Raw genomic sequence first — 12,647 nt, 5'->3', positions numbered from 1 at the left:
AGTTTGTGTGTTCTGTGACTGTAAGTTGGAATTCCTTTTATCATATTTGTATGCACAATAGGAAATGTTTGTATTCTATGGAATGTTTACCTCTTCCACCTTTTTCAATATTTAATGTTCATATATGTTCATATGTTCAATTTTGTTTATTTTGTATCGATATTTTATCCAATCCCTTATTCATTTATTCGCTTATTTCTTTATTATAAAAATTATGATTATTTATTTTCTCACTTCACCTACCTAATGAAAAAAACACTAGATGGCAGGACCGAGGTTAGCTCAAAAGGAAGTGACAAAAAATACATGAATTCTATTCCGTTTGTCGTGTGGTCCGTTTCTCTAGTTTGTATATAATATTAAGATAACCACAGGCTCAACAATCACCCATCTGTTCACCTTTCAGGTCTACCCGAATTTCGTGTATGTAGAATTATTTTTATTTAAGGGTATTTAAAAGGTTTACACTTTACAGATATCTGTTTTAGGCCTATACTGATAAAAATAATCATATCTATTCTACTCGAATATCGTGTATGTAAAATTGATTCCATGTATTTATAAGGTTTTCACTTAACAGATTTCTGTGCTAGGCCTACATTAGACTCTAAGACTCGCCAATCATCATTCCCGTAATGGCATCAAAACGAATTTATCTCAGCGGAGCAGAGAGAAACGAAAGAAAAAGAAATTTGACGAAGAAAAATGGTCAAAAGAAAAAGGTAATTCATTATCGTTTATTTAATAATTTAAAGAAACATATTAAAGTTTGGTTTTATTATGTTTTCTGAATGGTGAGTATTATTTTAGACTAACGCCTAATCATCTAAGGAAAATTTGTAATTTTGCAGGATCAATTCTAAAATTTATTGGAGCTCCAGACAGCAAGCCAGAGGAATATTCTGAAACTTCCTGAACAGGATGCTCCAGTGCCATCACATTCATCAGGATCTGTCCAGGAAGCTGTACTGCCACCAAGACCACCACATTCCCCAGAACCACACAAGGCATCATCTACTTCTGAGCAGCCTCCCATTTATTCTAAACCACTAGATCCTGCTAACTGGCCAACCATTCTGTCTGATGCATTTAGAACGGATGCAGTAGGTAGAGGGCCATTTCAGATTAGTTCTGATTTCACATTTCCCCAAAAAAGAAGACGGAAAAGAAGTTTTCATTATCATTATTTTTTTAGAACATTGGTTAATGGAGAAAAGATGAAGCGGACTTGGCTTATCTACTCAAAAACAAAAAATGCCCTCTACTGCTTTTGTTGTAAATTATTTTCAACATAGGAACAAAAATTAGTGACAGAAGGACTGACAGACTGGAAAAACTTGGTGCAGCACTTTTAAAAAGTCATGAAAGCAGCCCAGAACACAGGCCGCCACACATGGAAAGATTTACAGCTCCATTTGCAAACTGGAAAGGCAATAGACCAAACTCAAAAGGACACTACCGGAGGCGGAAAAGAGGCGCTGGATGAGAGATGTCCTGACTCACTTAATCTCCATCATCTAATCTCTAGCTGAGAGAAATCTTGCATTTAGAGGTTTATTAAACACGTTACACCAGAAAATAATGGGATATTTTCTAAAAGAGGTGGAGCTGCTTGCTAAAATTTGATCCTGTCATGAAGCAGCACATTGAGCGTGTTGAGAGTGGCCAGTTCAGTCATTCCAGCTACCTTGGAAATATCATCCAAAATGAACTTATTTGCTTCAGTCGAGTACTAAAATAATGGACACAATGGTGACTGAAGTTAAACAGTCCCAAATATTATTCAATTATTTTGGACTGTACTCCCGATGTAAGCCATCAAGAACAGATGTCAGTCGTCATAAGGACTGTCAAAATGGATAAGAAAACCAGAAATTAAGGAACATTTTATGGGGTTCCTTGTAGCTTCTGAAAACAACAGGTCTTGGTTTGTCATCTCTAATTATAAAGAAAACTGAAGTAACTGAATATTCTCCTTGAAGAGTGCAGAGGACAATCATATGATAATGGTGCCAACATGAAAGGGAGAAACAAAGGAGTTCAAGCCAGACTTCTTGAGAAGAACCCTCGTGCACTCTATGTTCCATGTGGAGCACATTCCCTAAACTTGATGATAATCTGATGCAGCAACAGCTTCAATAGATGCCACTAGCTATTTCGGCACTGTTCAGAAACTGTACAACCTATTTTCAGCCTCACCACAAAGATGGGCAATCCTAAAAGATTATGTCACTGTTGCACTCAAGACCTGGAGTGACACAAGATGGGAGAGCCGTATTAATAGCATAGAAGCTGTGCGGTATCAGGTCTCTAATATAAGGGAAGCTTTGTTGAAGGTCAGGGAAGTGTCTGATCCCCTGACCAAGGCTGAAACCCAAAGTCTGGCAGAAGAGGTGGGGTCATACCGATTTATCATTTGCACAGTCATATGGTATGACATTCTACACATTGTGAAACCATGTCAGTAAGCTCCTGCAGTCTCCTAAAATGCAGCTTGATGTGGCAGTTGACCTCCTTACTAAAGCGAAAACATCTCTGACTAATTACAGAATTGGATTCACTTCAGCTCAAGTCTCTGCTAAAGATATGTGTGAGAAAATGAATGTAGAGGCTGTACTCAAAGAAAAGAGATTAAGAAGTACAAAAAGACACTTTGCTTATGGGGCCGCAGATGAGCCCATTGCAGATGCAATGAAGAGGCTAGAAATAATATTCTTTAATGTTGTTGTTGACACTACCATTCAATCCTTAACTGATAGATTTAAAACTCTGAGTGAAGTAAAGAGACCAATTTGGAGTGCTGGTCAATTTCCAGAAACTGGATGATCAGTCATTGAACAACCAGTGTGACAAACTATGCAAGACATTAACCTCTGGAAATGAGTGACATTGATGGAAAGGAACTGGCTATGGAAGTTAAACACTTACAAGTTTGCCCTCAGACGAAATGACTGCTCTTGAGCTCCTCACCTTTATCCACAAAAAACATTTTTGAGGAATTGTATCCCAATCTGTGGGTTGCACTGAGAATTGCCTGTACTCTGCCTGTGACTGTGGCCTCAGCAGAGAGGAGCTTTTCGAAGCTGAAACTCATCAAGACCTATTTAAGATCATCTATGGGGCAGGAGCGACTCAGTGGTCTTGCAATAATCAGCATCAACCATGAAGTGGGGAAAGACGTGTTGTATGAAGACATCATTGATGATTTTGCTAGTAAAAAAAGCCAGAAAGCAGATATTTTGAGCCCAATACAATGCAGTTGGTGGTGGTTTGTATTCAGAGACTGTGATGTTAAGTTACTACTATTTTGGAGTGTGGTTTGTATTCAGAGACTGTGATGTTAAGTTACCAATATTTTGAAGTGTGGTTTGTATTCAGAGACTGTGATGTTAAGTTAAAATAAATGTTTAAATAGATAGATATGGTGTAATAGTTACTTGCATCCTTTAACACCATCAAAAGATATAGAAGTCGTTTAATTACTGTTTGGCAAACTTCACAGGTATAAATGAAATACCAATCTGTCTATCTCTCTAACTTTTGAGGGCCCCTAACCTCCTCTTGCCTAGGGCCCCCACCAAGCTAGAAACAGCCCTGTATACATACATAAATATATATATACATACATATATATATACATACATATATATATACATATATATACATACATACATATATATACATACATACATATATATATACATACATATATATATACATACATATATATATACATATATATATACATACATATATATATACATACATATATATATATACATACATATATATATACATACATACATATACCAAGGCTTTTTCCCCCTTCCAAGGGAGGTAGCCAAAAGGGGAAAGGCATAAAAACACTCCCACCCATTTCATCTCTAAATACACTCCACATCCCTCCCACCCTTCCTCTCATCTGAGCACCTCCTGGATGACGGGTCATCCCTGCACCCTGCCCACCGCCCTGGGTCAGAAGCAGTGTCGCAAGACACAGTACATCCACAGCGAGGCCGCTCCATTTAATCGGCGACCCCCCCTCTCCGTCCCCCTTTGCATATATATATGTACATATATATATATACATATATATACATATATATATATATATATACATATATATATATATATATACATATATATATATATATGCATACATATATATATATAAATATATATATATACATACATATATATATATATACATATATATATATATACATATATATATATATATATATATATATATACATACATATATATATACATACATAAATATATATATATATATATACATATATATACATAAATATATATATATATACATATATACATACAGTATATACATAAATATATATATATATATATACATATATACATACAGTATATACATAAATATATATATATATATACATATATACATACAGTATATACATAAATATATATATATATATACATATATACATATATATATATATATTAATATATATACATATATATGAATATATATACATATATACATAAATATATATATATACATATATATACATAAATATATATATATATACATATATATACATAAATATATATACATATATATACATAAATATATATATATATACATATATATATATATATATATACATATATATATATATATATATACATATATATGAATAATATATACAGTAGCCACGAAAAGTTTGGGCGCAAAATTATAGGCGCCCCAACTTTCCCACCCATTTCATTTCCCTTATATTCCACTCCCCTCCACCCTCCTCCCTCCATCATATCTTGGCAGCTCCTGGATGATGGGTCATCCCTGTATCCTGTCCATTGCCCTGGGTCAGAAGCAGTGTCGCAAGACACAGTACTTCCACAGCAAGGCCGCTTCATAATTTCGGCGACCCCACCTCTCCATCCCCTCATTCAGAAAAGGAGAAGACGGGAAGAATTCCCTTCGGGCTGCGTCAATTTTTTTCTCATAGATACTTCCTCACCCCCCATCCCCCACCCACTCCCCCTCATGCATCACAGCCTCATCTATACACAACCCTTCTCCATTCACCCCTATCTTCTGTCCTCTCCCCTCCCTCCTCTACAGACATTCCTCTCTTCCCCAAAGCCCCTTTCACCCCATCCATCCATCTCATCCTAGGACGCCCCCTCATATTCACTCCTTCCACACCTCTTTCACTAATCTTTCTTCACTCATTCTTTCCATGTGTCCAAACCATCCTAATATTCTTTCATCAACCCTATCTCCCAGCTCCCTTTCCACCTCTGTTCTCCTCCTCATTTCTCACTCTATCTAGCCTAGTAACCCCTATCATACTTCTCAGACAGTTCATCTCTAAACACATTCAAACTCCTTCTCTCTTCCTCTCTTATGTTCCATGTTTCTGCCCCGTACATTGCTTTTGGCACAATCACTCCTTCATATAACCTCCTCTTAGCATCCATTCCCAAAGGTCCATTTCTCATTACACTTTTTAATCCATCAAGGCATTTACTCATTTCTCTCAATCTACATTCTACCTCCACCCCCATTCCTCCCTTTCCTGTCACATTTGCACCCAAGTATCTGAAACTATCCACTTCCTCCAGTTTCTCACCCTTAATGCTCACTTCCAGCCTACTGTTACTCTCTCCCCTTGTACATCTCATCACCTTACTTTTACCCACATTTATCTTCAGCTTCCTTCTTTCACACACCTTCTCAAACTCTGTCACTAACTTCCTCAATCCCTCCTCTGATCCTGCTACAAGCGCAGTGTTGTCAGCAAACAACAACTGGCTCACCTCCCACTTTTCTCCATTTTCTTTAATCATCTCCAACCCGACCCACTACCCTTGCATTCACCTCTCGCACCACCCCATCCATGTACAGATTGAACAGCCAGGGTGACATAACACATCCCTGACAAAGTCCCACCTTTACCTCAAACCATTCACTCTCTCCATTTCTAATCGTAACGCAAGCTCTAATACTCTCATACAAACTCTTGACTGCTCTTAACAGCTTTCCTCCTATCCTATATATCTGCAGTATCTCCCACAGTGCCTTCCTGTCTACCCTGCCATAAGCCTTTTCCAGATCCATAAAAGCCCAAAAAACATCCTTACCTTTTCCTATAGCTTTCTCACATATCTGCCTTACCACAAAAATCTGATCTACACATCCCCTACCTGTCCTAAAACCACACTCTTCCTCACCAATTACTCCCTCTGTTCCTCTCCTAATCCTCTCAATTAAGACCCTTCCATAAACCTTCCCAACTACACTCTACAATCTGATCCCCCTGTAACTACTACACTCACACTTGTCCCCCTTTCCTTTGTAAAGCGGAACTATACAGGAACTCCTCCAGTCCTCCAGCACTCTACCCTCTCTTAACCCCTTGAGTACCGGATGTGTGTTTTGTGACACCTGCGTGTCACGGCTGAGTGCACCCACCAGGAACCGAGCGTGCTCCCTGTGACATGCATGTGTCACAGTTATAAGCTGTGTGTATTGAGGGCTCTCAAGGCCTCGGTTTCTGGGTTATTTTTACCCACGTGGTGGCAAGTGTCTGTGTTTACAAACATAAGGCTCCAGCAATTCGTGGCACGGTTTCAAACGTTTGTTATGTAAGGTTGACGGGTCGGTAACGAAGGGGTTAAACAAACACTAAATAACCTCAACAGCCAGTCCACCATTACTGTTCCTCCTTTCTTCAGACATTCTGCATGTCATCCATCCAACCCAGGTGCCTTACCTGCCCTCATCATCTTAACAGCTGCTTTCACTTCATCTTTCCCTATTTCTCCTCCATTTTCCTCACTCATCACTCTCATTTTCTTAGCGCGTCCCACTGCAACTACCTTTCCCACCCTATCCTCCTTGAAATTTAGCAGCTCCCTAAAATACACTGCCCACCTTCCTCTCACTGCCTTCTCTTCCATTATCATCTCTCCATCTGCACCTTTTACCTTTTCTTCTCTACTTGATTTGCCTCCTCTTCCTCTTGTAATTACTTTCAAAATTTTCTGTCACACTCTTTCCCCATTTCACATCTGCTCTCCTCTTTGCTTCCTCTATCTTATGCTTAACTTCCTTTCTCTTTACTTTGTACCTCTCATACGATTACCTCGTCCTAATTTGTAGCCAATCTATGAATGCCTGCTTCTCTTCTACACCCTTCTTTGCTTCCTCATCCCACCACTCACTACCCTTCCTTCTATTTCCTCCCGCCCTCCTTGTTCCACACACTATCTTTGCACACCTTATGACTCACTCCTTGAACCATCCCCATTCCTCCTCCACTCCTAGTTCTACTCTACCCTTTACTCTCTCCCACTCCCCTCTCAATTTCTTATATCCATTCTCCTTTTTTTCCTCATTTAAGCAGTTCACTCTAAGTACCTCCCTACCTTCTGCCCTTTTCCTCTTTCTCCACCTATTCTCCACTCTCAATTTACCTTCCACCAGGAAATGATCTGCTATTATATATCTATATATATCTATATTATATATATATATATATATATGTATATATATATATATATTATATAATATAGTAAAAAAAAAAAGCATACAATCAGATCATTGGGGAAAAGAACTTTACAAATGTGGTTAATTTATATCTACATCAAATAAAGTGTGTGTGTTTCATTTGTATCTATATATTAAAAAAATCTTCCTCTCTCAAAATATTTCTCAGTACTAGGCCTTATACTTGAATTTTTGGTGCATATATTAAAGGGGTTGGCTTAGGCATAACCAGACCTCTGCACAGCACAGAATGGGCTATTTGTATTTAACTGCATTTACCTAATTGGAGTATACAGGAAAGGAGCAACATTCATTGGGTCATCTTCCATTCTCTAATTTTTTCATCATACTTTGCCTCAAATTCATGTCAAGTTCCAACTTAATCTATATCCTTGATTTCCAATCATCATTTCCATATTTAAACTCATGTACTGTTTGAGGTTGAGCTATTTCACTTCCTAAGCTATTCCAAGAATTTATACATCTATATGGAAAACTATTTCTTCACATGCATTACACATGAGGTTTTTCTTATTTTGTTCTCATGACCTCCCATCTTTCATCAGGAGATTTCTTCTGTCAATACAGTCTATCCCCTCTAGTGACCTGAATACTATAATGACATCACCTCTTTCTTTTTGATCATTCAAAGTTGACAGACTCAGTGCTTTTAGTCTTTTCTTCGTATGTTTTATCACCTAGGCTGGGGACCAGTTTGGTTGTTGTTGTTGTTGTTTGTTTTCCCTAGACTGTCTGTCCGAGCAGTCCCATCTCCCCAAGGAATGCCACAACCGAAACTGGGTTTTCCCACAAATCCTTTATAGAGTGTATGTTGTGTTGTTTGCGTGCATGATTGTGTATAATGCAGTCTTCCATTATGTGTTGTATGGTATGGGGTGAAGTGTTACATCCTGGGCAGCTGTTCACAATGCAGTCATCCAGCCTCTTCTGGTAGCTTGGAAGTGCTGGGTGGTGGCCGCACCGCAGTCTGGCCAGGTGGACTCTGTCCTTTCGTGAGAGAGAGGATTCAGAAGGGTGGATATCAGGGGGTCTGGCATGCAGCAGTGTGTTGTCTTTCAGTGTGTTAATGGAGCGGTGAGTGATATGATTATGAATATGTTTCCGGAGGCTGGTATTTGGTGGTTGTGGAGGAAGAGAAGAGAGTATCTGTGTGTGATACAGGTCTTTGGGTGTTGTTTTAATGTTTCTTGGTGTGTGTGGGTGTTCTGCTATGTAGTGTAGCGGGTGTGATGTGTTTGTGGTGGCTGCGGCAAGTGTTTGTGTGCCTCTCATGTCGAGGTGGTCCTTGACTTTGAGGACTTTTGTTTCATGGTGTAAATGGTCTGTAGGTGTTGTATTTGTGCAGCCTGTAAGTGTTTTTAGGGTTTTATTTTGTATGATTTGAAGGGTGTTGTGGTGTGTCTCACTGAGATTAGGAGCCCATGCAGGACTCGCATAATTCATCACTGAGTGTATGCATTGTTTGTATATTGTTGTGTTAGTTTCTTTGTTTTGTCCAAATGTTGTTCCAGTGATTGACTAAGTGCATTAAGTCTAGGTGTGCATTTGTTTTTTATGTTTGTGATGTGTTGTTTGAAAGACATGGATGTATCATATGTTACACCAAGAATTTTTGGTGTGTTTGTGTGCGGTATTAGAGTGTTGTTGATGTAGAGATGAGGTATGTATTTGTGTTCTTTTGTCCAGTTGGTGAGAAGTGTTGCTATAGATTTGGTTGGAGCTATTTTGAGTCTGTTTGTGATAAACCATGTGTTGAGTGTATCAAGGTATGGCTGGATTATTTCTGCAGCTTTGTCTGTGTTACGATGTGTGCATGTGATTGTTATGTCGTCTGTGTAGGAAGAGATTTGTATTTCTGAGGTGTCTGGTGTGGGTAAATCATGCATGTATAGATTAAAGAGTGTGGGGGATAGAACAGAGCCCTGTGGTACTCCATTCTTAATGTTTCTGATGTGCAATGATTGGCCATTATATGACACACAAGCATTCCTACCTGCCAGATAATTGGCCAGCCATCTTTTGGTGTTATTGTGCATGTCTGTGTTATATATTTTATTTGTTAGGTTGTGGCAGGGGATAGCATCAAAAGCTTTACTAATGTCTAATGTTATAAGAAGTGTTCTGTAGTGGGGCCTATCTGAATTGATGCCATCTAAAATTCTTTGTGTGAGGTTTATCAGAAGAGTGTTTGTGGAGTGTAGTGGCCTAAAACTGTGTTATGAGTCAGCAAGGGGAATATGTGGTGTGACAAGTTTAAGTATTAGGCGTTCAATGACTTTAGAGGGGGTGCAGAGAAGTGTGATTGGGCGGTGCGATGTTGGGATTGTTGGGTCTTTGTTCGGTTTTGGAATGGTGATTATTTTACCATGCTTCCAGATGTCGGGTATAGTGTTGTGTGAATAGCTGTAGTTTGCAATGTTTGTGAGTGCGTGTATACCTTGTGGTCCAATGTGTTTTGGGTGGATGTTACTTATGTTAGCTGCGCCACAGGCAGATGAGTGCTTCAGATTATGTATTATGTGTTTTGTCTGACTGTCTATGAAGGGTGTATAGTCTGAGTCTGTGGGAAAATCTTTCTTACGTCGAATAGTGCGTCGGTCATCAGGGTGAGAAGTGAGATGGCTTGTCTGTGCAAAATGATTTATGAGTGTGTTTGCTTGTTGTTTGTTTGAGGGTAGATTGTCTGTTGTTGTGATTATTGTTGCATGAGAGCGTGTTGTGTTACTGTTGGATAGTGTAATGCTGTTGAGTGTTTTGTACAATTTGCTGGTGTTTGTTTTGTGATCAAGTGTATTAATAAAGTTTTGCCTATTTTGTGTTTTTTGTTCGTGTATTTTATTGGCAATCACAGTGTTTAGTGTTTGTATTTGGTCTGCTATGTTTTGAGGGATAGGTGTGGGGGTATTGTGTTTAAGCGTGTCTCGTTGTCTGATGAGGCCTTGGATTTCTGGTGTTAAGTTGGGGTTGTGTGATTTTCTGTTGCCTCTAGGGATGCATCTCTTGTCTGGGTTTTGTATGATTGTATTAAAAATGTGCACAGCATTGTTTATGTTTGTGATTGGTGTACTGTTAAGTGTTTCAAAATGTTGTTCTGTCTCTTCAGTAAAAGCTTCCCAGTTAGCTCTCTTGTAATTGGTGTATGTGTGTGTGGCCAACTGGGGTGCATCTAGTTTTGGTGGTGATGATGATTGGAAGGTGGTCAGAACTAGGGTTCCGACCACTCTCCAAGATGTTGTTGGGGTTAGGCAGGGGGAGCAAAAGGTGATATCAGGAGAGGAGGGAGTGTAGAGGGCTTGGTGTGGGATATGTGTATGATTATGTGTGTTGTTCATGATAGTCAACGAGTCAAGCTGAGTCTGTATATCAAGCTCTCTGTCTGTGTCAGGGTTGTCGACATACCAGGCAGACGACTTGGCATTGAAGTCACCACCCATGATCAGGTTGGGGATTGAGGCTAGTTGGCTAAATTGAGGCCTGAAGGTGTTTGGAACTGTGGGGGATGATTGTGGGGGAATGTACATGTTAACTATTGTCAATGTTGATTTGTTGCCTATGCAGATTCGAATGGATTGGATTTCTGTAGTGTTATCTGTGGTAGGGAGGAGAATTTTGGTTATGGCACTTGTGTCCACAAAACAGATAGTGTGATGGATCAGGGTGATGAGTCCACCACCATTGCCGTCGGTCCGGTCTTGTCTGATGGTGGTGTAATTATGAAATGATGGTGTTTTGTGCGAGTGTCTTAGTTTTGTTTCTTGTATAATTGCAATGTGTATGTTGTATTGTTTAAGAAAGTGTTCGAGTTCATGTTTTTTCGTGTTAATACCGTCAATGTTGTGTTGTAATATGTTGATGTTGTGTGTTCTGTATGTGTTGTATGTTGCCATTTGGGGTTGAGGTTGGGGTGTTAATGGGGAAGGTATAGGATCTGGGTTAGAGGGGGGAAAGGAGAGATTGGGGACAAAGGAAGGGGAGTACTGATTGGGGATAAGGGCAAAGGGAAATTGGGAGTGGGTAAGGGTGCTGGCTGTGGTTGGGGAGGTGGGAGTGGGGTTACTGGAGGGCAGGAAGAACATGTCCAAGTGTTTGTGTATTGGTTTGTGTCAGCAAGTGTTGTACAAGTGAGGTGGGCCCAGTTTTTGCACATACTGCACTGAACTGAGCCCTTTGTCTGTCTGCTCGAGGTAATGGGTTTAGAGCATGTTGGGCATGTGTATTTTGTGGTGGGCCCAGGATTGCTCTCTACATCTCTGGCTAAAAGTAGAAGAAGAGGGGTGATCGCCGGAAAATCACCCCTCGGTGCAGAAAAAACCTAACATTGCATGTTCAGAAAAAGGATTGTGGTACTCCCCAAGGCAGTCATAGCTCCTCTTGGGGATCAGTGCCACCTGCGTAGAGCCGGTGGCCAGGGCTGGTTGCTGCTGTTTGGCCCCCAACTCTTGAGGTTCGGGGGTGGTTCCATGACGTAGACGCTGCGGCTCCAGGACCACCAGTTTGGTTGCTGCCTTTTGTATTCTCATGATCTTGCTGACATCCTTCACTCTGTGTGGGAACCATACTTGGACAGATCAGGGTTTCAATAAAATTTTCATAATTTCTTCATCCATATGGTGAAAAGCCACTTTGATCTTCTGCAGTAGTCATGTACAGTTCCACCTTCATCTATATCCTTGATTTCCAATTACTGTATACCATAACAAATACACACATGCTTCCAAGAGGAAGACATGCATAAATTAGAGATCTGGGGGAAATATTTCTGAGAATATCCTGCACTTCAAGCATTCTTGCCTACACTTGAATGCATTGAAATCTAGTATTCTAGCCAACACTTCAATGAAAGATATAGATATATAATTTACTATGGGTAAAACAACTGTCATTTCAGTCTGGTTCAAATTCATATCTTTCAACATAATGAAGTATCTAAAAGCAATAGTCATATTTATATTACAAGCTTTTTATAAGTACTTGATTTAGATGACCTATTAAGATGCACCTCAATTTATCACAGAGTTCTGATTAAACAAACTGACTGATTCTTTTTTACAAGGCTTAAAACCTAAGACCAAATAAATATATTTGGTCT

The 12,647-nt window shown here is 39.4% G+C and overlaps 2 protein-coding genes across 15 annotated transcripts in view; one reads left to right on the top strand and one right to left on the bottom strand.

The window, feature by feature from the left end:
• LOC143023539 (uncharacterized) overlaps window positions 1–1,143 on the top strand; it is a 279,586-nt gene extending 278,443 nt beyond the window's left edge. The window contains exons 2-3 of the mRNA XM_076182094.1: window positions 581–722; window positions 852–1,143. Of these exons, the coding sequence (XP_076038209.1) occupies window positions 581–604 (24 nt within the window). The 3' untranslated portion in view covers window positions 605–722; window positions 852–1,143. The remainder of the gene's footprint in view (window positions 1–580; window positions 723–851) is intronic.
• osp (myosin phosphatase Rho interacting protein outspread) overlaps window positions 1–12,647 on the bottom strand; it is a 600,580-nt gene that overhangs the window by 376,488 nt on the left and 211,445 nt on the right. The window lies entirely within an intron of this gene.

Source organism: Oratosquilla oratoria, unplaced genomic scaffold (assembly GCF_046742065.1).
Source record: "Oratosquilla oratoria isolate Oo_2021 unplaced genomic scaffold, ASM4674206v1 SCAFFOLD50, whole genome shotgun sequence".
Lineage (NCBI taxonomy): Eukaryota > Metazoa > Arthropoda > Malacostraca > Stomatopoda > Squillidae > Oratosquilla > Oratosquilla oratoria.
This window is presented reverse-complemented; position numbering and strand designations above follow the sequence as displayed.